Below are 27950 nucleotides of genomic sequence, written 5' to 3'. Positions count from 1 at the left end.
GGCGGCATGGCGGGCTGGGGGCGGCTGGCCCGGCTCGGCGGGCGCCTCTGGGCGGCGGCGGCGCCGGCTCCCGCTCCCGGACACAGGTAGCGCTACGGCTGGGAGGGAAAGGGGCTGCTCCGGGGGACGGGAGGGAAAGAAGAAGCGGCAGGAACAACGGGGAGCAGAGCGTGGCTCGGCCCCTGTCGCAGCCCCGAGGTCGTAGAATGGTAGAATGGCCTGGGTTGGAGGGGGACCTTGAAGGTAATCTAGTTCCACCCCCCTGCTGTGGGGAGGAACGCCTTCTGCTAAACCAGGTTACTCAGAACTGCATCTAGCGTGGCCTTGAACGCTGGCAAGCATCCACAGCTTCTCTGAGCAGCAGTTTCAGTGCCTCACCACCCTCACAGCAAAGAATTCATTCCTTGTATCTATCCTAAGCCTACTGTCTTTCAGTTTGAACCCATTCCCCCGTGTCCTCTCACTACAGGCTCTTGTAGGTAGTTTTGCCTCGTCTTTCCTGTAAGTTCCCCCTTCAGGTGCAGGAAGGTGAGGGGCACTGAGCCGCCCTTTTCCCTCGGCCCGGGGCCTCTCCCGCCCCTGGGCGCCGCCCTTTGGAGAGAGAGGCCTCGGGGTGCAGCTGCTGGCAGCCCTGGAAGCTTTGTTCGGGGTGCCAGGGTTCCTGCCGGCGCATTCCAGCCGTAGAAATAGCCCCAGCCTGCGTGGGAGTTATGGCAGGACAGGCGTGTTCGCGCCCAAAGCGTCTTTGCAGCATAGTGAGCGACTCGAGCTGCCGTGTTTTGGGTCACCTTGGCCCGCTGGCCACGTGCATGCGCTGCCTGTACTATTAAATACTCTTTTGTGGGCGTTGCAGAGGATTAGGGAGCAATCAAACCTTTTTCAGCCCTCATAACATTTATGGCAGGACACTGAGCTGTTCAGCTGTGTTTGTAGAATCAGAGTTGTTGGGGCTGGGAGGGAGCTGAGGAGCCAAGTTCTAAGCTGAGGTCTAAGTTCTTTCTCACAGTGTGAGCAGCCCTGAGGTCAGACAAGGTTGCTCAGGGCTTTGTGGTTTTGGGTCTTGAAAGCCTCTGAGGACTGAAACTGTGCAGTACCTCTTGACCCCAGCGCCAGTATTTGATTGTCTTCAGGCTGAACATTTTTTTTTTCCTTAGGTCAAATCTGAATCCCCCTTTTCAATTTGTAGCGCTTCTCTCACTCTCCTGGTGTGCACCTCATGACATGGCCTGCCTCAGCCTTGTCAGTAGGTTTCTCACAGATTATTCCATGCCACTTGTGGAATGGGACTGTGCATTTCTGCTCTATGGATCTCACTGGGTTCCTTGCTGGCTTGTCCCTCTGGCTGGCAAAGGCTCACCCTTGGGCATCACCCCCTGCTCCCTTCAAACATAAGAACAACGCACTCATCCCGTCAGAGGCCACTGAGAAAGATACTGAGCAGGACAAGTTCCTGAATAGACTCTTGAGCAACTTGCTTTCTAGTGTAATCCAAACCATCAGCTGTGACTCTTTCAGCTGATGATCCAGCCAGGTTTTTGCTCAGCTGATGGCCCACCCATCCATACCATAACATCCCATCTTGGATAGAGGATGCCACAAGAGATTGTTTTAAAATGTCTTGCTAAAATTAAGGTAAACAGTACCTACTGTAACCTCTTTGTTCATGGATCTAGCTGGGGGTTTTTATCTTAAAAGGAGTGGTTGGTTGGTTGGTTGGTTGGTTTGTTGTTGCTTGCTCCCCTTTGGTATAATTCATAATACTTATTCAAATGGCAGATAATTAGGTATTTTATAAATTTGATGTAACATACATGTTATGAGACACTTTTTTTGTACTGATAAGACACTCAAAACCTTTTCCCACCTCTGGAAAGGGGTCAGCTGGGCTTTGTAGTCAGACACATCAACAGCTCAACATGGTGGCACGAGCATCTTTCTGAAGAGAATGTGGAGTTCCTCAAGAAGATAACTGCAGAGGAGTACAAAGCTCAGACAGCCAGCAAGCTGTGCCCTCTGAAAGATGAGCCATGGCCACTGAATAAGTGGACACCAGGTGAGAAGGTATCTCTTCTGAAATACCTGTTCATGCTGAAATTAATGCTGTTGTTGTGTTGTTGAATTCAGTGTCTTGTGAAGTATTCTCCTTTTGGCTTTCACGTCAATCATTCAATAAATCTCCTGGTAGATAAGCAAATGTAATGCATCAGTTCTTTAAAACACATTTAAAATATTACAAGATGTTAAGAACCTTTAAAGAACTTCTAGTTCTTAAGGATAGTTTTTAGTCCAGCTCTTGGCCCATCCCACTGCTGTACAACAAGAAGATAATAAATTAAGAATTTGTCCAAAACGTCTCTTTAGAGTATAAGGTGTATGAACTTGAAAATGCTTTTGTTAATATTTCTGGGCTCTGAAGAAAAAGTGAAATATAATACATCCCACTTCCGGTCTGTGATTACGGTTTCTTATGGACTAGAACACAGAATTAAATTTTTGAGCTTTCAGAAGGGTCACATCATTTGTGTGGCATACTTGACTGGTTGCCATTGCAAAGACTGGGGTGGGAAGAACCTTCTACAGCAAACTTTTCAATAGTTAGTTTAGCTCTAATATATGGGCGTTGTATTTTGGAAAAGAAAAACTAACCAAAAGTAGCTGCATTTTCTATCAAACACAACTGAAACAGATAGAACTTTATTGCTGGTGGGTTAAAAACCCCCAGCTGACCTACAAGAATTTAGTGGTGTTTTCTTTCCTTCACCTCCTTAGGAAAGACCAGAACTAATGGGATTTAGTGGATTATTAGATGAACTCTTTCAGTTATTAAGTGTGAAGGTGTATCATTGTTCTGTTTTGATCTACAGATTCCATCAGAGTTGGTGTTGTTGCAGTAAAACTGGGAATGATGCCAATATGGACCAAATCAGGAGAAAAACATGCTGTCACACTACTTAAGGTGAAATAAACCATAAGGAATTTCATCTCCTATATTGTATTCAGTTTGTAAACCAGCTGTTTCAAGGAAAAGTGAAACTTACTACTTGTACAGAGTAGGAAATCCTGAAAGAAAGTGAAGAGTTCTTTCACTCCTGTATAGTACACCACACCCATTCTGTTTATATCCATACTTCCTAGGAGTGCTCTGCCCTGCTGGCTCAGCTATTCAAATGCTGCAGAGCTGTGAGTGGTGTTACCTAGGTGATGCAACAAAGCTGGGGTTAACTATCCCACTTCACTTCTTTTCTTTTTCCACCTGTGGGCATGTTTGGATTACTTTCACCTTGGTTTCTGTGCCCTTGTAGCCCTGAAGCTGCTTCTTCATATTCTCTGGCAGCTGCTCTTGTGATGAAGCCTTTTGCTAACTGGCTGCTGTCACAAGAGGAGCCACTGCTGTGAAGGCCATCAGGTTTACAGGGCAAGGCAGCAGGAGTCTAAAATGGGGGCTCTTACTGTGTGCTTTGAATGCTTACAATAGGGATTTTGCAGATCTTGTGTGAAAAAAGTGAATATAATTTCTAGAGCATTTGTGAAATTAGTTTGCATCCTACTAATTTTGTTTTTCTGAAATAAGCCTTCAGTTCACTGGAAAAGCAATGTCAGTGGTAAAAACACAACACACTGTCTTACTTTTAGACTGTATCTTCTGTTATAAAAACAGAGACTGACTTTGGTGTTTTGTTGTCTTAATGTATACACATCTGCTTATGCTCAGATGAACACTTTTTCTTTTCTCTAGGTCCAAGATTGCCATGTTTTAAGATATGTTTCAAAGGAAGAGTCGGGTGGAAAAACAGCTAAGCTGCTTGTTGGAGGCAAAAATGTATCTCCTTTTTCTGTAAGTGAAGCACTTGCAGTGTGTGTCACTGTTGGAATAGTTGTTTCTGTTGTGATTACAGTACAGAAGTAGCATAAGTAGACTTCTCTGAAAGATTTCTTGGCATACAAGCATGTTTTGTAATTGAGCTTTTGTCACATTCACCTTTGCCATTTCCTAAAGTGAGTGTAAATTCTTGGTTAAGAGAATAGCAATAAGAACTTTTTGAAAGTTCTACATCTTAATTTTCTAGGAAAGCTGTGGGCTTAGGAATTTGCTTTGATGTGCAGTGTCCCGTGCTGGTGAAACGGTTTGAAGGACCACTAGCAGTGGAGAAATGTGTGTTCTTTGTGTCTGTAGAGATGCAGTTGAGATGAGGACTGCAAGATACTTCACTTATATACTAATACACTTCAGGAGCCTGTTGTAAACTTACTCAGCTCCATCAGTTGTTTACAACTTAGTGCTCTGGCTTACTCTTCTGTACTGTCTTTTTAGCTGTAGTTCAGATTTTCCCCAGCGCTGTTGACATTGTTTAGTTTGCCTATAATTCTGCTGATAAGTAACTTTAACACTTGCCTTTTCCAGAAGATAGCTTCATGATTGTAACTCATCAACAGCCATATCAAAGCCACTCCCTTGTTTAGACATCCCAGTCACTTGATGTGGAATTCCCAGATATTTCTGGTGGCTGAGGTTGTCTGGCAGAGCTGTCATTCCCCAGGATGAGTTATAGATCAAGCAGGAACAAAGCATTCCCTCAAAGGATGTTTCTGTGATGCATTATTTCTGTAAAATATGATTTTTCAATTCTTGCAATATGCTGACACTCATTTGTCTGATTTGGGCAAGTAAAAAAATCCCAGGGCTCATGACTACTAAGCAGATTATCTCAGCTCATGATTGTGGCTTTTTCAAGGCATAGATTTCCATTTTTCAAACAGATGGTTATCCCAGGGCCTCAGAATTACTCTGTGTACTTGTTTCTGCTTTAGTGGAGGTAAGAGAAGGACCTTTTTTCATTTGATAGATCTGTTGGCTTTTTTAGTATATTCTGCTGATTTTGAACAGGTTTATACTTCAAGGTACCATTCATTTATTCAATTGGTTTATGCCATGTTTGACTAGCACAGCTTGCACTCTTCAGGTGTCTATTGTGTTACTTCAGTCCATTTCTACCTTCCAGGTATGACATTTTCCTGGAAAAATGACAGCTGCGTTTTTTTCTTTCCTCTGACTTTGGTCTAAGACATGCAAGAGTCATGGGAATAATGTTTTCAAGTTGTATTTTGCCCATTAGACTCCTTAGAGTTGATCTTTTCATTAAGATGATGTTACCAGTAAATCCAGTATGTTGTCAGAGTAAAAACATGCCAGAAGTAAGAAGGTACGAAGAAAACTTCTTTTTAAACAGCTCCTATGAAAATTTCTTCAAAGCAGAACTATGAAAAAAGTCAATTCAAGGACTTTTTAGTAGTGTGAATTATGTTCAAGACTTTCTTTGGGCATAACTTTTCCCAAGTTAGTGTCTGTTAATTTGGTTGAACTTAGACTCATTTTAATAAAGAAATTATTTAGATATTCTTTGAGCAGTCTTTGGTGAGGTCCTGGCCTGAGACTGAACTGTGTAATATTATATTATTATTATACTGAGCTCTGTATTATTATTTTTGACATCATCATTGTATAAACTAGATAATTCCTAAGGAAGAATTTGGCATGCTGATTCTGGGCAGATTTACTTGTTAAGGTGCTAAGAAGTGATGTATTTCTGTGGTTTAGCTGCAAGTTTGGATCATTGTTGTCCTATGTTTATCATCCCTTTTATGTGTTTCTTTTCTCTCAGAAGTATCAGAAGTGAGATATAAAAGAAAGCTGAATTATACTGTCTTGTATTAGCATAAGCAATTCCTCATAGGAACATCTGTCTTTCTCAGTTTCCTCACATCTACTGGTTTTTAATGAGTTCAATCAAAAGATTTCTTCAGTAATTTTTCTAACAAAGAATTTCCTGTATTTCTTTGGAGTGTCAAATTGCTTTAAAACTGATAAGGGGTATTGCATTTTTAGCAAGATTCATTTTTCCTTTTTAGCTTGATGTATGTCACTCTGTTATAAGTGAACAGATTTTTCATGATTTTTTAATGCACAGTTATGCTCAAAAGTACGTTCTGTCAATGCTCAGACTTTTTTTTTGTCAAAAGTATTTTATATGCTTCCTATAAGTGAGGGCATATCGATCATTTTCCTATAATACTGGAAAGTATTGTTGGTGTTTTTAAAAATAAGGAACATCTGAGAATTCACTCAGTGTTCCTCTCTTCAATACTGCTTTTTAGGAAGGGTTTGCAAAGACTGAAGTGTTTTGTTTGTAAAAATACATCTCTGACTTGGCTTTTGGACGAGGAGGTGCTGTTACAGTAGAGCAGTGCAAGGCTACAGCCTAGAGTAAGACTCTTGAGATACAAGTGAATTTTACCCTTTGACTTCACCATGCTCTTCTTCAGCTGTGCTCTCTCTTTCCAGCCACCCATGCTGGGCACAGGGCTCCCCTTGCTGTAGCTTAAGGCAGCAGTTTTACATAGCTGGAAATAAAGGATTGATATACAGGCACTTAGTAGGAATTCCATATCTTTATTTTTATTCTCATATATAGTTCTGCAGATTAATACAGGTGCTTCACTGATTCCTCAAATATTTGTGGTCTTAGGAGAGATTTTGTATGTAGTTGATTCTGGTTTTTTAAAGGTATTTGAAGTATTTTGTACTGTGACCTCAAGTTAACAAATGTCTTGGGAAACATTTTTCACTCTCAAAGACAGATTCATAAACTTAAAATTTTTTTTTAAGAACATTTAAGTAACATTTTTAAAAGACACAAAATAATTTTTGAGAGAGAGGGAACTGCACGGGAGTTTTGAGAAGCAGACCTCAGATATGAGATTGTCCAAGTGTGACAGTATTGTTAGATGTTTAAATTGCTTTCTACCAGAAGCCATTTGAAGGAAAATCTGCTGCATCTCTTTTTTTTTTTTTCCTGTGGCCACAATTTTCCTGCATCACTGTTTCTGTTGCTTGGTTTTGTCTCAGTGGTCTGCTGTTCTGTGAGATGTCTTGCTTAAAACAACTGAGAATAATCTGAAGTAGTTTAAAATGTGTCAGACTCATCTGAAAGCAAAATCCCTGCTTTAGTAGGTCAGCAGTGGTTTGACACTGGGTGTACTTGCTATATCTTAAAAATACATGGATCATAAACTCGTTGTTACTAATTTTTATTTTTTTGCCCAGAGACTCAAAATTTTCTTCTGTGGAAATTTAAGCATTTCTAAAAGTTTCTGCAAAACAATAATTTTTTTTATGGTTTTGTCAGTTAAATAAATTACATTTATCATTTGGTGTGGAACTAAGTCATCAGAAGCTTTGAAAAAGAGAACCTACTTCTAAATTACTACAAAACTCCTTGTAAGCCATGAAAAAAAAAGTAGCATCTGTCATCTACATTCTAAATGATTAGTTTTCCCTCTTCAGATTTTCAATATCCTCATATATCTCTCGTTTATATTAGGTAGCTCTAGGGTAACTACTTGACAGAAAATAAAAGGCAGACATTTATTTATTTAAATAAACTTTATGTAGAGATAAAATGCAAGCCTGAAGATGAAATTTTAGTATGATGTATCTGTTTCTCCGAGTGATGTTGACAGTCTGTAATAGTTTTCTGTGCTAGGTTGGTTCTTGGGTATTTTAAGATGACTTTTTTTTTATGGCTGCTTTTTGTTGCAGAAACCAGAGTCTGCACATGAAATTTTTAGAGAAGCTGGAGTGCCACGGAAGCAGAAAGTTACAACATTTAATGTAACAGATGATGCCATAATTAAGCCAGGTAATTTTTTTGAGCTATTGAGTATTATGTGCATCGTCATTTAGCATCTGCCACTTGTAGATCTAAATGAAGTTATGATGTGTATTTCAGTGTTGTTTTTTATGGAAAGTGCTGAATTCTTTGTCATTAAGCACAAGCAAACTTTTCGCACAGGGAAAATCAGAAGATGGGTTTTACTTTTTGATTGATGAGATGTAGGATTTTTGCTTTTTCCTGGATACTATGTTTCCACCTATGAGAAAATCCAATCCAAATTTACTTTGAACATTGAGTTAAGAAGTAAATGTCTGTAACCTTGAGTCACTTATTGGGCATAAATATGAATACAGTTACAGGAAATTCTGTGTTTATGAGGGGGACACAGTTTTGTGGTAATGTTTATCAGGACCCTGAAATAGCAGTTTGAGTTTTGTTTTTTCTTGCTGCATTGAAAAGTAGGACAAAGGCTGCTTTTTCTGTTTTACAGCTTGCAAAGTAAAACACACTAAATCGTGTTTATAACAAATATTCTCACTAAAAATCAGTATTGGAAGTTCGGTGATCAAATGAAAAGTTTAACATTTCTGAGGTTTTATTAGTAGTGTATTTAGATTGCATTTGTTTTGTGTTTTTTGGCAGTTACAGGTATTTTCTGAAGAATTATGTAGGGTAGGAAATTCTAATGTATTGTATCTTTGTTATCATTAGTGGAGCTTTTTGCAAGACCTATTTAAGACAATGCACTAACTGATAAAAATCAAATCTGACATGAAGAAGTCTGGACTGATAAATGGAAGCAATAGCTTGAGACAAAGCAGAATTGCAAGTTTTTGATAAACTGGTTTTGCAGTGTGTGCATTCTATACATAACATCCTTTATGTGCATGATTTTGTGTCAGTTGGCAGTAATCCAAATGTGTGGATTATGTAAATATAACATGAAATAATATAAAAGTTTTTATGCTTGAGACTTATGAGAGGTTTACATAATTTCAGTTTGCATTCATACAGATTTGAGAAAGCATGGATGCAATTGAAAAGACATGAAGCAATTAAAATTTCATTTTTTTAATGGATGTATAACAGACTGCAAACTGAAACATGCAGCCACATGAATCTTCAGATTAAAGTTCATTTAGAATGAACTAAGTTATCAGTTTTGCTTTGTTGGCTTTTTTTAAGCTGCTAGTGAAAGAATATTTGCACTTGGATGAAAAAAAAATCACTGAAGACAAAACAAATCAGAAATTAATATTTTTATACTGCAAGTACTTAAGGAATTAGCGTAATTACAGTGAGGTGAGTGATGTCACTGACCTACAGTAGCACTGTTTCTGCTAAAGGTCAGCATGTAGACAATTCCCTAGTGGAAGAAGCTGTCCTTTTGCCACAGACTTTAGTTTGGAAGCACTGTGTCTTCATAGAGGAAGTGTTGCAAAATTTCCTTTTTTTTAACCCTATTTTAATAATAAATGGGGGGATTGTGGTTTGTCTGGTTTTTTGCCTTAATTTTTTTTTTAACTTTCCACCTTGTGAAGTGCTTGTAGTTCTAAGTGCAGCATGTTCTGTTTTCTTGCTAAGCGTATGTATTATCAGTCTTAACTAATTAGGCACTTTGGGCTTTGGCAGTGTATGAAGGGCAATGTATCTGAGTAAAACCTTGACCCTTCCTGCTAATCAGAAATTGGGTTATATCCTGAGATGTGTGCTTAAATAGTAAACACAAAGCATCTATTTCAGTCCGTGAGGTTGATAAAGGAGAATAAGATGTAACAAGTTCTGTTTCCTTTCCCTTGACTGTAACCTGCCCTGGAGGATAATGACTGGGTAGTGGTTTGAGGCTTTCAGCACTAAGTTGAACATGGTCTCTCCTCTTCTCCTGCAGGTACTCCTTTGTATGCCGCTCACTTCCGCCCCGGGCAGTTTGTGGATGTCACTGCAAAAACGTAGGTACCTGAGGATTTATCATGTCTTAAATCTCTCTCAAAGAGACTGGCTATTTTTTTCCCTTCTAATTTGGCTTGAACCCATTGCTCACAAAAGCTGAAATACAATTTCAACAGTAGTGACAGGAGATTGACATCCATTCACTCATTGGGTCAAAAATATCAAGTTATGTTTCTTGATGAGGTTTCCTCTTGCTTTTGAACAAGGCAGGTAAACTATTGATACTGTTGAGGCTGCGGTCTGCCTGTGTTGTCTCACATGCTCATGATTAGCATGAGCAAAGAGATCCTTTAATACAGTATCTCTAGTATGTAAAAATGCTGAAAGGTATTGGTTCCCAAAAAGACTGCTTAATTTTAATTTGGTGAAGAGATGGGAAGAGATACGCAGACTGAAAGGGTAGCAGAAAGATAGTGAATACATTCAGCAGTACAACAGAGCTGTCAGATTCTTTTTTTGTTTGTTTTCTCTTGCATTCCAGCTCATGTCCTTGCCAGCAGTGGCTAAAGACCTTTTACTTTAGTGTGGGAGGAATAATTTCCGCTTAGACCATTGTGAATGCCAAATGAGAGCTCAAGTAATAGAGGGCATTCAAAAGAAAAACTGGCATCCAGTGGCAGAGACTGGTCCTGGCTCTTTTTGTACATCTGTGATTTCCCCTGACCCAAGGTAGCTCCTGTCTGCATATTTCAGTGTTGTGGTATAAAGATAATATTTGCCATTACATGTTTTATTTTCTCTGCAATGGAGATAAAACCCAGCTGCAGTTATCTCACAGGTAGGGTGTAATGCTTGTAAATGTCCAATGCTGTTCACAAGATTTTGTATATATGGGGAAACTGACCATATCAGCAGAGCTGAGTGTGCAATTCTAATAGAACTACAGCTCACTACATTTGTGAGCACTCTGTTGAGAAAAACAATTTAAGGAATTGACTGGAATTAGTATTTTTTCCTTTCAGACTTTCTTATACACTTAGATCTGGCATATTATTCATTCTCTTGTAAATTGCATTCAGTGAGCATCCTGTAAGAGACCATAGCTTGTTTGCAAAACAAAGCACATGATCATTAAGAATACAGTCATTTAATGGAGATTAAGTGTCAGTCTTTGTTAATGCAGAAAAGCTTTGCTTTTCCAGGAGCTTTTCCAGGAACTAGGAAAGGGATTTTTTAGCAGCGTAGAAGATACTGGTAAACAGCTGCAGGTTATTGATTTGTATCTTGCTTTTAGTATTTGAGAATACTAGCAAGCTAAAAATGGACTGGGTTCTTGGTCCTGTTCAGTGAATCCATCCTAGACTGCAGTTCAGTATTTCTAATATATTTTCTCTAGATATTTGTATGATCCCATTTCAGAAATTAGGTGTGTGCTGATTTGGTAGCATATTTCTTGTAATCCTTCTGTGAAGGTGAAGGGAATGTTCTTTAACTAAAGAGAAAAGTGAAATGGGTTTTCTGTCAGTGTGATTCTCTAATCATTCCAGTCTTTCTATATCAAAAATTTTTAACCTTTTTCTGTAGCTCACTCACATTCTGATTTCTACTTCTTTGGAATACTTCATTTATCACATTCCCTTAGCTCCTGGGCAAGAATTAAGTTATATTACTACATTTCAGTTTTCCTTCTATTCTTTTATTTTTTTCCATGCAACTTCATCCAGCAAAGTCCCATCCAACCTGGGGAAGGACTTGGAGGGAGGACCTGGGTTTTTCTGTTTCAAACCATTACGGACTTGAAAAACAGTAATTCCTAAGACATGCTGTCAAGTAAAAGTTTTTAGAAATACATTTATATGAATATGTACTTTACATTTTTGAGTTTGACGGTAATTCTGCTTTAATTGGAGGAAACTCCAGAGTGTACAGTGTTAAAAATCATGTGGATGAAAATAGCAGTGCTGTTGATAATAGCATGATTAATTGTAATAAGTCCTTTAAAAAGGAAAGAAAGAAAACAAATATCACCTCAATGAGGAGATAATATAGTGGAATATAAAGGATATTTTAATCTTTTACCAACTTTTAATTGTTCAGATGAGCTAGATATCCTTTTGTATGCTTCCTTCTGCCAAAATGTAAATAAAAAACACGCTCCTTATATATATGCACACTTCAAATTTCATTTCAGAAATCTTGGGTTAGCCTCTTCATTTGGTTACCAAAATGTAGGGGGTTTTTATGGCTGTCTTCTTTTAATCTTCCCTGCACATGTTTTTGTTAAAGTCTTTTGAAATGTTTTGATTAATTTATACCTCTGTAAAGAAAAACACTTCTACAGGAATGAGAGGGTTCAGTTAAAGATTTATGTTTGCACTTTGTTTTTTATTTCAAATCTCGTAATTGTTCAGCATGGTATGAGTGGCTTTTAGAGCACCGAGACTGGGCAGTGTGTCTGCATGCTGTCAGTCTTCTATAGTGCTGAAATATTTCCCTTAGTACTTATTTTCAGTAATTTAAAAGCTCAATCCTGAAGTTTAGCCCTGCTAAGCTGAGAGCTAAAATGCACAACAAAATCCAGAAACACCTCTCTCACAGGATGGAGCTCTGTGACCCCTCCCCACCTTGAGTGCTGCTTACAGCTCTGTGGTCCCCTCTAGGGATGGAGCACCTCCCCTATGAGGCAAGGCTAAGGGAATTGGGATTGTTCAGCCTGGAGAAGAGAAGGCTTCAGGGTGACCTAATTGCAGCTTTCCAGTACCTGAAGGGAGCTTGTAAGAAAGATGGAGAAAGACCTTTTACAAAAGCATGTGGTGACAGGACAAATGGCTTCAAACTGAGAGTAGGTTTGGATTAGATATTAGGAAGAAATTCTTTACTGTGAGGGTGATAGGAAACATCAGAAATGTAGTCAGTCCCAAGAAAAAGCCAACAGTAGTTTTGTTGGAAAGTAGTGGTCTGGACTGTTAATAGTTTTTTTAAGTTTTGCTTGATTACCAGTGTAATCTGAGCCTGAATCAGAACTCTCCATTTGCCCAAAGTTATGAGTAAGTAGTTGGAATACTTTTCCCCTGCAGCATGGAAATAATGCTCTTTTAAATTAACTACATTTGAAGAGTTACTAGCTAAGTAAATTGTTGCCTAATTTGAGTTGTTTAATTCCCGTAGCTTTCTAAATGAAAATTTTCTCATTACGTACTGGCATTTTTCTTGTATCAAATCTGGAAAATGAGGGTTTGTACAAAATTAGGTGGTTGACCTCAACAGCTGCTTTCCTGCAGGTGAGACCAGAACAACTGTAATTAAAGTCTATTTTAACTCTGCAGAAAGATTGTTTTTCTTTTAACTCTTGCATGTCCTAGTTTTTCATATCATCATTGCTCCCTGTGATTACTTCCTGGGAATCAGGTAATGCTTCACTCAGTGAAGCCAAGTAAACCAAGTCACTATATTGCATCTGTTGAGGAACAGGGGGATTCTGCATTTTAAATCTAGTTTTATAAGTCTCATGCATGTGGGGTTTTGTGTTCAGATATGGTGTCTAATGTTACAGTTAGAACATTAAAGATGTATAGCCCTTGATTCAAACCAAGAAGCAGGTAGAAGATGTCTTACTGTCATACCGCAACAGGGTAAATAGGATGTCAAATGTTCTGCTTCAGCGTAGGTTCTTGGTTATCATATTTCAGATACTGTAGCAAAATCAATTCTTTCTGAGTGGATTCTAGTAATTTATTCTATTAAGTTAATATATAGTGCTGGATTAACATCCTGCTTTGACAGACCTTAATGTTTTTTGAAAATCTCAGCCGGCTTAGGTTAAGTTTGAATAATTTCTTTTATCGGTGATCCTTGCTGAATATGTTCACATGTAGTAATTTTTAAGGAGGGCAAAGAGGGCAGTTAAACAATTTGAAATTAAATGAGTGATATTAATAGCTGACACCTGGTGTCTGTTCAGAAATCGACAAGACTATAATTTGCATAATATTCATTCTTTTTGTCAGAATAAAAAGTTTAAGACTGTGCAATACACTGTATAAACTTTTCTCTGATTTTCCATAATATGTCTTGAACAGCATGCATCTTAACTTCTCTTCCTTGTTTGTATAAGATAAATATTAGTTTCAAAAGCATGTTGCATTTCATACAATTGGAAGAATGTAAAGTCTTTGCATTAGAAATACAGATAAATTGTGGATCATGGAGAAAATGTACTCTTTTTTTTTTCATATAGTGGAGAAATCCACCACTTCTCTGAAAACAGATCTTATTCACATCAACTTAGGCTGGAAAAAACACTGTTCTTTAGAATGCTTGAGGTATATTGCCTCAGCTACTAGCTGCCTAGTTTGCCAGTTCTAAATTTTATTATAAACCAGAGGTTAGTAGTTCCTTACTTTATTTTAAACTTTGCATTCAGTCTAGATAATCTTATTCTGTTCTTACTCTGATGCCACCTTTATTTCAGACCATGAGTCAAATAAGAAATATACACAGTGTAATTGTTTGTCTTCTTGACATGTGTGACAAAAAACATTACACATTTTTTATTCTTCTTTAAAGTAAAAAACTCCAAAATGAAAAAAAAACTATTGCTACTTCTTATTTCATTATTTCAGTCATGGTGGCTGTGTCATATTAAATAGGAAATTAATGTCAGGAATTCCTAAGATAAAGTGTCCTTGTAGGTAATGGAGTGATTTTTACAAGTCAAAAATGAAACTAATCTGAAATATTATTGAACTAATATGATTAAAATGCCTTAATATATATTAAAAAATAAAACATGAAAATAAAAAAGTATAAAATAAAGATTATAAATTTAAAAAAGAGTGTAAATTGCTCTTAATTTCACTATTGCAATATCTTTCCTCCCTTTAAACAGTATATTTCAGAGACTGAATATTTGTTTTCATATTCCAGATCAACAGATGCAGGAGAACTTTCAGGTTTACTGGAGTACTCTTTTTTTCAGTCTGATCACACTTTCTATAAAGTTCCCAAGGCTTCAGTGTTGTAAAATCTGAGTCTTTGTTCACAGAAAATACATGTGTAATTAGAAGGACCAAGAAGCAACTGAGTATTCTCTATTGCATGAATCATTTAACACTAACAACTCTATCTTGTAATATAATCACTTTTTTGAAGTTATCTTATAATATTTGATGTACTAAACTCTATTTAAAAAATACATCTCTTGCATATATAAAGTATTTATGTTTTAAATTTTTTTAAGCACAACTGACAGTATTCTAAATTGTTCGTGTCAAAAAATAAGTAGAATGAAATGTTGAAGTGATTTCATGACATCAGAGATTTATTCTTCCTGGCTAAGTTTGAGAGTAGTGTTTACTTTTGAAATGGTAGCTTTCTATGGTTGTGTGGTTTTCTCTGAATTGCAAGGGCATTTCTGCAGCTAAAGAATTTATCATGCCCCATCATTTAAAGAGAGAATTTATCTGCTCGCTCTGTTGACTGCACACCTGCAACCCACTTGCAGTTGGTTTTGGAGACTTTACTAAGTCCATCTTCCAGCTAGAGATGCCAGAAGTAATCTGCTTGGAAAACATGGCCAGTAATAGGTAGTTTAAAAGAAAAAAATAGCATTTTGGCAGAGTTATGATATGAGTTTTCCTATAGCTTAGTTTCTGCATGTATTTCATAGTTACTGCTCCCTAGCAATATGAAAACAGAAAAACACAAGTTTAGAGCCTCTCTTAAAGTGTATTTTTCAAACTGTTTTTTATGACTATTGCTGTTTACTACTGCAAGCTTTTAAAGTAAGCTGATTCTGTTAGAAAGTGGTGTTACAAAGGCTTGCATCCTTTGGATTCCTGTCTTGTGTTTCTAATCCCAGATAACCCAGGTCGTCCCTCCTGCAGGTGCCTTCATTCAGCTTCCTCTCGTGGCCCCAACCCCCTTCATATCTTCATGTCCCACCACTGTCTGCTGGCCTGGAAGGACTTGTCTTGCTGGTGACAACCACTTGCATGACCAGCCAGCTGGCAGATCAAAGGAAGATACCACTGCTTTAATTAAGTTTTAGCTTTTCCTTAGCTCTAGGTGAGGAGCAAAAAATAGTCAGGAGCTTCTAACCAGTAACTTCTTTATTCAAACAATTACACATGTTTCTTTGCCAGATTTAACTGGGATTGTCCTGTAGGTTCTGAGCAGGGAAGGGGAAGACCAGGAGACAGACACTGTGGTTGCACAGCTCATGTTCCCTTATAATTCTGTAGCTTTAGAGAGTCTTTCTTTATGACTATTTTTGACTGGAGTTTGATATATTCAGGGTAACCAGGACAGCAGTTAGAGGAGAGCTGAATCCAGTGAGAAGAGGAAATAATCTACTTTTCATTAAAGTTGGTGTTTTCTGTGTTTGTATGTTCACTAGTTTTTCATGGCAGTGCTGAGCCGGGAGTCAGCCAAGTGCAGCTCCTGCATAGAGTGTGCTCATACCCAGTTTTATTCTAGATGCAAATTGCCTATATATTTTTATTTTTAATGTGAAGTGCATTAGCAGAGAAGGTATTTCTGTAAATCAGAGGAAAATGATTCTCTTGCAAAATCATAGAATCACAGGATATTCAAAGTTGGAAGGGACCCGCAAGGATCACAGGATCCAACTCTTTAAGAGAAAGGCCCTTACAGGGATGGAACCCACAACCTTGGCATTAGAAGCACCATGCTCTGACCAGCTGAGACAGTTTCAGTTTAAATTTAATAATCAGTGCAGCCATAAACACTGTGGTCAGACTTCTGCTTTTGGACACAGATAATGCCAGTTTAACACGCACTTAATTCGGCTTTTCCTTTGTGCAGTGGTGATTTTTCCTATTGAATCTTTCCTTGCAGTAAATAGAGAATTCCAAAGCCAGTAATGCTGTTGTGTGGCTCAAAGATGAAGGACATGGACTCTGAAAATACATTTTATTTGATGTTGTGTTTTAGAGCTTATTTGTTGGATGAATACAGATCAAGGGAATTACATGTCACTATACCCAAAACTGCTCTCAAGAGATGAGTTTGTTGTATGGAAATGCTCCTTCTAAGTAGCCATCTCTTCCCTCTCTCAATGCTTGGGCCAGATATTAAGTTGGGGTATATGGTATTATTTGGGGTTTTGACAGGGTTTTTGTTTGTTCTGCTGCTCACTTGGTGACAGATTCATTATGGTAACTTTTATTGAGGACAATCACAGCAAAGATTTTATGTTAGTCTTCTTGCCCGTTTGACTCTTCTAGTGCTTCTTATTCTGTAAAGCAGTCTTTAAGCATTGTACTAAAATATGTTTATAGTGCAAAGTACAGAATTTTATGCCATGTTTAAGTATCTTCTTCCCTAAGCTGAGTGTTGTTAAAGGTAAAAAATCATAAGCCTGACTGGAATTGTTGATTATTGCTAGAAAGCTTATGTCTGACTAACCCAGGTTTGTTTCTTAATTATTTTTGTTTTCAGAATTGGTAAAGGATTTCAAGGTGTCGTGAAAAGGTGGGGATTTAAAGGTCAGCCTGCAAGCCATGGCCAGACAAAAACTCACAGACGACCCGGAGCAATATCTACCAATGTGAGGATTCTCATTTCCCATTAAAACACTCTTTATTGTTTTTAGAACAGCTTACTAAAACTGAACAAATGTCCAATAGCTAGCTGCTGCAGTTACTCTGTGCTAGCAGGGAATCCCAGCAGCAAAGGAAGTTCAGAATCCTGTATAAGGAGCAGTGCTGTTCTCTTAGGCCTCAATTTATGAATATTCTGTATTGCTGGTAAATGCACATATTTTAACTGAACGAATTGGCATATATTGTAATATAGTGAGAGAACTAGTCTTAATACTTCAAAGAGAGTTCTAAGAAGCTTTTATCACAGCATTTATAGATTGGAATGGATTTCCATGATATTTTATCCTGCAGATATTGTACTGTTCTTTGGAACCCTGGTTGCTTTTATCACCTTGCCTGGCATGTGTAGCTGCTTCATGAACTGATCCCCATACTTTAGTAGGGAATTATTCCCAGAAGTGTGTAAGCTTCTATGCATTTCTAAGCAGAGTACAGAGTCATATTTTTACATTTCAAACTATAAATAATATTAGTATAAAAGCTCTTTGAACAAGTTAATTTTAGGCTTTGTCTTATAAAGGCTATACAATATTTAGACTGAACTAAGAGGAATAATTAAGATAAACTGAGTCATAGTACTGAAGATGAACTGTCTGTAAATTTCTTAGAGAAATTAAAATTTAAAAAAGGATTAATAATGCTCAAGAGAATAGTAAAAGCAAAAAGGCAGCAGTCAATGAAGTTTGAGTAATTGAGAGTGTAAAAGCATGTGTTACTGATTTATAGCCCTCAGTTTCAGCTGGCAGAAGAATTCTACACCTGGCACTTGTTTTCATTGAAGAATGTAAATATTTGAACACTAAACACTATTTTAGCAGATGGTATTCATCATTACAAAATAACTCCTTTACTTTTCTTTAAATTAGAATTTCCTAAGCAGTAATGCTGCATGTAATTTCACAAAGTATATAGAATGAAAAATGGTATTGGAAGTAGGTATGATGGAAAGGAAACAAGGTGAAAGGAAACAGCAGGGGAAAAGCAATGCCTTGATAGTACTTTCCCATCTATGGTTGTCTATCTCAGAGATTTTTGTAATCCAGGACTGTTCAGTAGAGAATCCTCTCCCTAGAACTGCATTGCAACTGATTTCCTGAAATTATGATTTCCACAAGAATTAAGAAATGCTCCAAGAAACATTATTAATGTTTAACAGAGAGGTGTGGGATACAAATCCTTTCATAACAGTGTAGAATTGAAAACTATTGCGCTTATTCCTACCTTTTTCCCCGCCTTTGTTGTCCAGTTTATGCCCACCCAATGAAAATTGTGTACAGAAACTAAGGAATACTGGGGAATACACACATCAAAAAAGAGCTGACTGACATCAGTGTAAAAACTTTTTGATTAGTGGAGAAGAGAAACTACAGTGTGTATGTGTGTGTCTGTATATATATATATATATATGTATGTATGTATGTATATAAATCTTGTGATTGTGGTCAAGTATTTCAGAACACATGTAGAGTAAAACCTAACCTCTGGCAGGAGGTATTTAAAATGCTTATCAGGATTAGATTTTTTTGATATCATATATTTTCAGCCTTGGAAATACCAGCATATTTTCTCTGGTGTACCTGTTGCAGTTAACATGATGGTTTTGGCCTTGTTTTTATCTAGCAAGCTGCCAAAGTTTATCGTGGAAAGAAAATGCCTGGTAAAATGGGTAACATCTACAGGACATCTTTTGGATTAAAGGTGAGCTCTGGCTATACCAGTGTGTGTATAAGGTGGTGGCATTGCCAAGCAGTGGTGTCCTGTCTGCCATCTCTGAATTCAGACAGCAGCATCTTGAAGTAAGCAAGCTGGAAAGACCAGAGCAGCAAATGTGTTCTCCTGTTCTCTTGTGGGTTACAAATAACTTATCTGAACATCCTTTTGTGTTTGTGGTGCCCTGGGAACTGGGATTTCAGGTGATGCTTCCACATTCAGTGTGTTTTTCCTTATGTCCCTTGACTTCTGCCTTTGAAGAGGGAAAACAATCAGGCTTTAGGTGACTTTAGTTGATGTCTCCATGCCTATTCCATTGTTCACACCCAATCCAAATCAGAGTTGTTTGAAGCTCTGACTTGATCATGGCCTTTCAGTTTCATGTGCAAAAAGGGGGTTATAGTTTCTGTCCTGATTCTGATTTGTGCATAGCTACAGCAGCTCCTGAGCTATTAAAGCTACTCTGTCTCTGAAGGCAACCTCTGCAGTTTGCACAAAAAGCATTTTGACCTCTAGTTTGCCAAAAAGTGCTGCTGTTGTTCTCAGTTTACTATAACTAATTTTTTGTAGCAGAAAATGTGTGTGTTCAGTTGAGCACCTGAATGAGTTAAGAAATTAACATATGGTAACAGGAACATTTTCACAAGGACATTTGTTTTACTTTGTCACCTGTGATGTTTTTCATCTTTTTCAACTTATTGCTGTTAGAGGGAAAAGAGACCTAGGAGCTTTGGTTGGTATTACACTGAACAAAGAGCTGCTTTACCAAATACAGTCACCAGCCCTTTAAAACTGTTTCAGTCTCTTGCATTAGGATGCTTTGCACCCAGAGTGGCATGTGAGTGAATTCTGTGGCAAGTTTAGGCCTGTACAGAACATTTTTCTTCCCCAGGGTATCACAGCCAGTTACTCAGTCTGGGCTTTGCTAGACTTCTTCTTGTAAAACTGGGAATAATCTGTAAACAGGACTCAATGTTTGATTTTTTTTTTTTTTTGGTCTCCTAGGTGTGGAGGATCAATACAAAACATGACATTATTTATGTAAATGGGTCTGTTCCAGGTCACACCAATTGCCTGGTGAAGGTATGTTTGCTACTTTCAATATTGATATTAGTGACTCCTAAGCTCTCTACAAATCAATTTACAAATAGAAAAACAGTGGTAGGATGCAATTTTAATGTCTTCTGAGAAATCTTGTACTGTTGAATTGAAGGGCAGTGGAATCAGTTGTGTGATAGAGCGTGGTCAGCAGGGGCAGTAAGCGCTCTGAATGGCTCAGTAGGGCACTCTGAATAGCTCCTGCTTAGATTTGCACCCACGTATCTTAGGATACACCAACACAGGGTTGCTGAACCCTGTGGTAAGCTGTGTCCATCCCCTTTGAATGCCAACATGAGCCTGTAACGTGGTGGTGAGATTTCCAGAATGTTATTTAAGTGTTATATTCATGAATAGAGATACACAGCAAGTCCTGCTTTAAAGGTTATTTAAGCATTCCCATACCAGTAGCAGTTACCTTTCCAAGAAGCAGTTGAGGTTCAGGAAGAGACAGCTGGAGTTCACAATAAAGATCTGAGTTCCCTTTGGAATCAGTATAAATGTGCCAGTGGTATTTTCTGTGGCAGTCTGCAGGATTAATTTCAAATTTTTTGGATATTGTTTCAGTTTTCCGTAGACAATCTTGAGACAATGAAGAGTCTGATAAGTGTTCTTATGATGTAAATAATTCACATCAAAGCAAAAAAAGTGCTTTTCAAGGGTAGTTTTCAAAGCAGAATTTTCTTTCTTTCTTTCTTTCTACTTATATTCTACATGTTTGCAAACCACTTACTTGGATAAAGTTGTTTCCATTCTGACTGAATAAAGTGCAGGGTATCAAATGTCTTTGCTGTGAAGGACTATGAAGAGTTTGGTATGCATGTACCTCTGTATCTGAGAGTTTTAAATCCTCACAAGTACTGCAGGGATTTAAATGGTTCAGGACTTGAAAAGTTGAAGAGTTCATCAAATTCAGATGTTTTCAAATAGTTTATTATCTTCTTCTATTTTGCTGTGGACATCTGTTTTTTGTCTCAGTTGTGGAGCAGAACTCTACAGCTACTGGGTATTATGTACAGCAACCTTGCCTTCAAATAGGTGTTTTACCCATAGAAAAATTATGTTTCTCTCCCTGCAAATAAGACCTTTTTTCCTGGGCAAGGTATCTCTTAACTGTTTTTATTTTAATGTCCAGCCCAAGCCTGGGGAATACATTACACATTTCTCTTCCAAATATAGTGAAAATTGGCTAAGAGTTGTCCAGGAAAAGTAGTTTTCAGGACAACTTCTGCAAAATTACTGGGCATGACATCAATTACATAGAATTAAGAGTGTGGTTTGACTGGCTTTTCATCTGTATATTGGACTGAATGAACTTTTCTTAACTGTGTTCAAAGTATTATTTCCTAATTCTGAGGCATGAACCTGGTTTCTCAATGTCAGTCTGAAATTTAATTAAGTGGGAATTTATTTTAGGATTTTAGTTTTAAATAATAATGTATGCATACAAGCAGCATAATGTAGCCGAAAAATTGAGAAATGTTTGATGCCCAGACTGTATTCTTTGATCTTAATAGTTCTCTTAAGCAAGAGTTAATTGTTGAAAAATATTGTGCATCTTGTTACCCTGCTAATGCTGTTAAAATCCACACTTGGTGGCAAATGCAGGTCCACATCTCACATGTTTTATCTGTAAGGATGCAACATCTTATGAAGCCACTGAGACTGAGTACAGTGCCTGTTTTTACCAGATTATAACTTTTATTCTAACTAGACTCAATAAACTAATTTTTATTTCTGATTTCAAGTGAGTTAAGAAAACAAGCATTTATCACACACCTGTAATATAAATTGTTTTTAAAAACAAAGCTGTGTGTGTTAATACTGCACATTCTTATGTATGAAGATCTCATTCAAACAAATCATTCTTCCCTTGCTGATCAGACACTGCACATTCTGCTTGGAAAGAACATACATGGGAAGAATGATGTTTTTCTTCCCATAGAGCTCCTTGCTTAAGATAATAGAGTATATGAAAGATCTTGACCAAAGCGCTCCAGACTCAAAATTTCATGACATTTAATAATAAGTAACACTGTTTGAGGTAAACATACAGCAGTAGGTGTCACTGCTATTAAGAAATAGGTCTCCAAAAATTGCTTCCAGTCCTATTAGGAGATTGAAGGTGATATGTAGTAAGGTACATTTCATTCCAGTTCCTTGAGCTGGTGGATCCATTCTGTGGCTTTTTCCTGGCATGAGCCATATGAATTACATTACATTCATTTTTTTCTCTTATTTTTTCAAATATATCTGTGAAGAGTAGAACAGGCTTTAATTATAAAATCAGGTAAAGCAATACTATTTGGTTCTCTGATTTCTGGGGTTTTTTCCTCCATTAATCTTGCTGCACTCATCTGTGGTGTTTTTAAGCTTGCCTTACACCTTTCTTCCAGGGTGTTTTCTTGTTTGCTTATAGACATCTACTTCCAATATATTGTATATTTGTTTGGATCTGTAGTTGGGGAGAGGAATTATGGGATATTAGCTGCTGTAATTACTGTTCATTCCGCTAAATACCTGCCTGTGATTAAGTAGGAATAATGCCTAGGGAATTTGAATCCATCTGTCTTTGAGCTCCAGAGTGAAATATTGCATTTCCTCTTCCTGTGCCTCCAAGGGGAAGGCATTTGTGTTCAGTATCCACTCTGTGTTGCTTGGTAACCATTAAAACCATAGTGCACCTTTAAAGCATATATTTATTTTGTATGTTGTTTTTTTGGAAACTTCATGCATCAGCACTCTATTCAGACAGAGATGAAGCACTTAAATTTTTCAAGTTTTGTTTTCAGCAGAATAAAATTGCAGAATACTAGGATTGATGGATTTCTGTTTTTAATTAGAATCAGCTTGCATTTGATATTGCACACTGAAGTATGCAGGTAAATAACTGACATCAGTAATGTTTCTAGCCAACTAGAAAACTAATGAAAAAAGCTTACATGGATTTCTTTCTCAATTGCAAGGTCTGATAAAATTAAGAAACTTTAGGAGTGTGCTGGAATGCACAGAGTTCTGTTACAAGAATAACGTTGCAGAGTAAGCAATTGTAAAATTTGTGTGTTGGGCCTATCAAGATTGCCTGCCTCAGGAAACATCTGTTTCTTTCTGGGGTATCTTCTTAGATCCCAGGGCCTCTAGCTACCATCTGTCATTCAAGAGAGATACACGAGACTTAACTCCCTTCTTAAGTAGATGCCTTATAGTAAAGGGGGGGATAATATAGTATATTATAATTTACAATGTTATACTTTGTCTAGGATAGTGTTTTATACCTGCCCTGATTTTAAGGTACCTGATTTTCTTAGAATATTCACTGTTGATCACTTTGAGTACATCACTTGTAGTGAAGGCAGAAATTCTGGCAAATCTTGTAGCCCATAGGAGTTGCTTTGCAAGTTGATACTGAACTGACCTGTTTGTATGCTAGACCCGAGTTAAATTGAAGTATCCAAGTTGCTTTAGTATGATGTTCCACTTGAGCTAGTAACTTAAGTCTTGAGATTCCCTATTTTTGTTTGGCTTTTTTTTTTTTTAAGAGACTTATCTAGTGATTTGCATCCTACTTATTTTGTATCACACTTCCCAATGTTACTGTGCTGTGTTTGTAGTTGTTGATGCCCGGGTTGCGTGCACTCTGCTCAAGTTGAGGACATGCAGGGATAGTGTGGTGCCTTCTGTTCTTTCATGTTCTCTGTCCTGTGCCTTGGGCCTCATTCATAGAGTTTTGTGGAGGCCTGGGGGGGATTTGTATGGTTGGGTTATTTTTTAAGTCAAAATAAGGCTGGTAAGAAATGGATCTAATTCTTGGGTTCAGTTTTCATGTCTAGCTTCAAAAATAGCAGGGAAGCTGAGTTAGGTGATGTATGACACCTTGGGAGCTTATTTCTAATAATTTTCTATATTTAAACATTTTTGTACACAAATAGCTTGCATTCTTTGCTGTGGTTGCTAACACAGCCTGAAGCCCTGTTAAACTACAAATGTGAGTTGTGACTTAAGCATCAGATTTTAGCACTTGTTTAAGACCACGTTAAGCCTTTTGTGGTGATAGATTTTTGAGTTTGTGTTTGTTTATACTACCCATTACACTGTCAGTATAGGGGACATACATAAGTGCAGTTTATTGTCTGCAAAACCCTTTATGACTGTTCTAAAGATTTACCGATCCAACCAGCTCCAATTTCAGCTTTCTGTAGTATTTTTCTAGATAAAATGGCCTGTCAGAGAATACACTGTAGTGGTTATACCATCATCTGTACATAACTTCTATCTATAGTAGTCTACTGTAATATGTAGTGCTATTAACACAGCAGTTGAATAAGCCCAGCATTTATTATATGAGGTATATAGCAAATGCTTTTATGGATTGCAGCTACAGTTTGGACTATGAGCTTGATTCCTTCTGTGGAGGAGAGCCAAATTTAGTGGATTTTAGTAACACAGCAGGAAAACTTACTCCTTTATTGGGGGGGTGTTCTCAGGAGGTTACTAGGAGAGCAGGAAGAGCTGTGCTGGGTCACCTGCACTTCTTTTCTGTGTATGTGCCTCTACAGACGAGTGTAGTTGCTGCTGCTCCACACCAGTGAACCCCTTTCTTTATACTGCTGTGAAATTATTGTTTCTGTATCTCTTACCTTAGATTACTGAAACCTTTGGTATGCTGGGCCCTTCATAAATGTAAAGGGAGTAATTAAATAATTCTCTTGAGAAGACAGATAAATCATACCATGTTTTAGTTGCCAGTCGATACTTTCAGGTATAAAACGAAGTTGAGTTCTTCTTTAAATAGTAATGATAATGATAATACCTGATAATAGAATACTATCTAACTTTTTTTAATTTCAAGGAGGAAGAGTTTCATGTAGCTTGGTAGTGATGCTCTAAGATAGCACTTTTTTACTTTAAATTGCACTTGAAAGCTATGAGTGCAGAGAAAGATGGAAAAAGAGCAGTAGCTTCACCAGTCAAAAGAAATACTGCATCAATTATACCAACAAAAAAAAAAATTACCATGTCAGAAGAAAACAATTTTAACATCAGATGTGACCTGTGTTTCTGGGATCTGTCAAGCTTCTGAGGAGTTTGGAAGGGGCAAAATGAAACAGTGTTGTACTCCTCTGGGTGCAACAATGGTCTGTTGGAGCTGTTTCATGAGACTCTTAAAACTATTTTAAGAATTCTCCATATCACACTGGAGATACTCTGTCCAAAATGCCCCTTGGCATTAATATGTAATCCATACAATGTTAAGTCTAGACAGAAATTTTAAATTCTTTTAAGTAAACTAATGCAGGACTGAGATTAGACTGTTGGATTTTCCTTCAGTTAAGAGCAGATGTCTTACTGCCAAATCCTGTCATTAGAAATTGTTTTAAGAAGTAATGGAAAAAAATAGGAGGAAAACAAACATTTCAATTCCTTTCATTTTCTGGATGTCCAGAGCTGCCTGCAATGACGCAGCCTATATGTAACAGCACATACTATTTCTTGATTAAAATAATCTAAAATAACAAAAAGTAGACATGAAGAACACTTAAATAAGATATACATGAAATGAGTAAGTTATCATAAATAAAATCATTTCTTCTAATCTTTCTGATACTAACTCAGGTAGGGATCATGAGGGGTTTTGCTGTTGACAGAGAAAGCTTTTGGTGTGTAATAGGATTAGAGAGTAAAGGAGAAATTAGCAAGGGAAATAATAGATAACCAGTGAAACAGTTAAAATGGGGTTTCATATAGCAAAAGAAACAGCCACGGTGTATTGAAAGGGAAGGATGACATCTCTGAAGATGCCATCCTTCAGGTGACACTGCTGAAGCTCTCTGACTGTTACTTCTGAACTCACTGTTGGAGCAAAGGTCTGTGGACCTGGACTTTGGTCTAGTTCATTCCAACTAGATGTGCAATGTAAATTGGGAACTACAGGCCTGGCAGTTCACAAGGCCATAGAGAACTCTTCTGTAGAAGAGCAGTGTTCTACTTGAAAAGCTACTTAGCCATCCTAACCAGCGCAACATATTGAACCCCTCATCCTCTCATTCTTAGCAAAAGGCTTTCTTGTGTTTATCAAACTTGCCCTTAAAAATATATTGGAATGCCAGATTTATTGTATGTACTATCTGCAGGAATCCTCATGGATTTTGGGAAAGGTTCAAGTAATAGTAGATATGAATTTGGTAAACACAGTGCTGTCAGAACAGAGCATTAAGTGGGCATAAAATTTTTTTATTTCATTTTTGGCATAAATCAGAACTGTCCTATGTGAGGTCTTTGTCCGACCAAATAAGAACAAGCATCCTGTTCTTTAAAACCCCACCAAAAACTAAGAGGAAGAGCTTATCTTCTCTCTACTAAAATTTTGTCTAATCTATTTGCACTTTTTTTTTTTTTAAATCCACTTGAGTATAGTGCCTGAAGGGGATTATTACAGCTCAGGAGAAAGATGACATGTAACAATATAAAAAAGAAAAATTTAATTTTAAATAAAATTTAATAATTTGTAGCTCTTTTTTTTTTTATTCCGAGATACCAGCCTTCTATCTGCTACTGCAGACAAACTGCTTTTTGCTGATAATTCTAGCTACTAATTTTCTTCAGAGATTGGAGTTTCAGGGGCTAGATTTTAAATCTTTCCACATGTAGAGAGGTCAGTAAAGGAATTTCTCTGTGGCACCACTCTTCTCACAAATAGGCTGTCTTAGGGGCTCACGTTCAACAAACTTAGGTACTGATTCCTGAGTGGAGAATTTTAGATGTTTAACTCTGCAGTCACTGAGCAGCTCTGCAATAGCCAGAGGGATTCAGTACAGCACGTGCACATATCTTTGCAAAATTAGTTGCCATAATAAGTTTGCACCACACATACAAATGTGTGTCTTGTTTGTTGAAGAGGTGATTACACTGCATAATAGAACTTGGAATGTCTCGTAGGAACATACTGTGAGAAAGAAGCACTGTTTAAACAAGCTATACTCCTATTTTAATAACATTGTAAAATATTGAGCAGTGAATTCATATTAGTAGGTTTTGATTTACTGTAATGACAGATTCTCTTAGGATTTTTTGTTTGTTTGTTTAGTTTTGCTGATTTTTAAAATCTCTTTAAGGATGAGTACAAAATGTTAAATTCACTATCTGGGATTGATGTTAAAGTGATGATTATACCTGCAATTCTCTAAACAAGTCGAACGTGAATGCTGTTGGGTTTTCTTATGCATGCAAGCTGAGTTCTTTAAATTCTAGTGTATCACTGCCTAAAAATCATCTGTAAGATTTATTATTAACCCTACTCTTCCCCTTCCTGCTTTTCAGGTCAGAGATAGCAAATTGCCTACGTACAAGGACTGCAATAAAAACCCTCCATTCCCTACGTTTTTTGCTGATGGAGATGAAGAACTGCCAGAAGACCTTTTTGATGAGGAGATTTTCCAGTTCACAGATCCATCTGTCACATTCGCATGATGTCCCTCACATCTTTGAAAACACAGTTTTGAAATAACAGTTTTGTTATTTTCATGTACATTGCAATGCTGTATAAAAGTAAGCCTATGAACTGCAATCTGGCCAACTGACTTAAACACTTCAGGTATTGCCATTTTGGTCAGGTAATCAGATTTCCCACTGTCAGTGTCAAACCTGTACTTAAAGCAACAGGTTGGTCTGAAGGACAGGTTGTAAAGCGCACCAAACTGTCTTCAGTGACCTTTTGTCCTCTGCCCCAGGCTGTGAAAACCTGCACAATCCTGAAAAACTGTTGTTTTAAGATGGTTCCAGTTCATTTTCTGAATGTGAACAAATTCTGTTTCTCTTTTATGTGAAGTGTACTGGGCAACTCTGATCAAATCAGAAAAAGGTTCCAAATCTGCCTTGGCATCTGAGGTGGGGGGGATCCATGAAGAATTATCCAAAATAAAACAAGAAAATGCGTGAGCATTGTTTTGCAGAATGA

The 27950-nt window shown here is 37.5% G+C and overlaps 1 protein-coding gene across 1 annotated transcript; it reads left to right on the top strand.

Moving 5' to 3' along the window:
• Window positions 1-6: 6 nt before the first annotated feature.
• Window positions 7-27950, top strand: MRPL3 (mitochondrial ribosomal protein L3). The gene is made up of 10 exons (XM_030943354.1): window positions 7-86; window positions 1875-2053; window positions 2865-2956; window positions 3737-3835; window positions 7598-7697; window positions 9562-9622; window positions 17025-17133; window positions 18809-18886; window positions 19904-19981; window positions 27314-27950. Exons 1-10 carry the CDS (start codon window positions 7-9, stop codon window positions 27461-27463), a joined length of 1026 nt encoding a protein of 341 aa, XP_030799214.1. The 3' UTR covers window positions 27464-27950.

Source organism: Camarhynchus parvulus, chromosome 2 (assembly GCF_901933205.1).
Source record: "Camarhynchus parvulus chromosome 2, STF_HiC, whole genome shotgun sequence".
In the NCBI taxonomy this organism is placed as follows: Eukaryota; Metazoa; Chordata; class Aves; order Passeriformes; family Thraupidae; genus Camarhynchus; species Camarhynchus parvulus.
Note: the sequence above shows the minus strand (reverse complement) of the source record. Positions and strands in the feature narration are given on the sequence as shown.

Coding starts and splice junctions, on each gene's coding strand:
- MRPL3 (XM_030943354.1), top strand. CDS start 7: ATGGCGGGCTGGGGGCGGCTGGCCCGGCTCGGCGGGCGCCTCTGGGCG. Junction 2,054..2,864: donor ACTGAATAAGTGGACACCAG/GTGAGAAGGTAT, acceptor TTTGATCTACAG/ATTCCATCAGAGTTGGTGTT. Junction 17,134..18,808: donor CCGGAGCAATATCTACCAAT/GTGAGGATTCTC, acceptor GTTTTTATCTAG/CAAGCTGCCAAAGTTTATCG.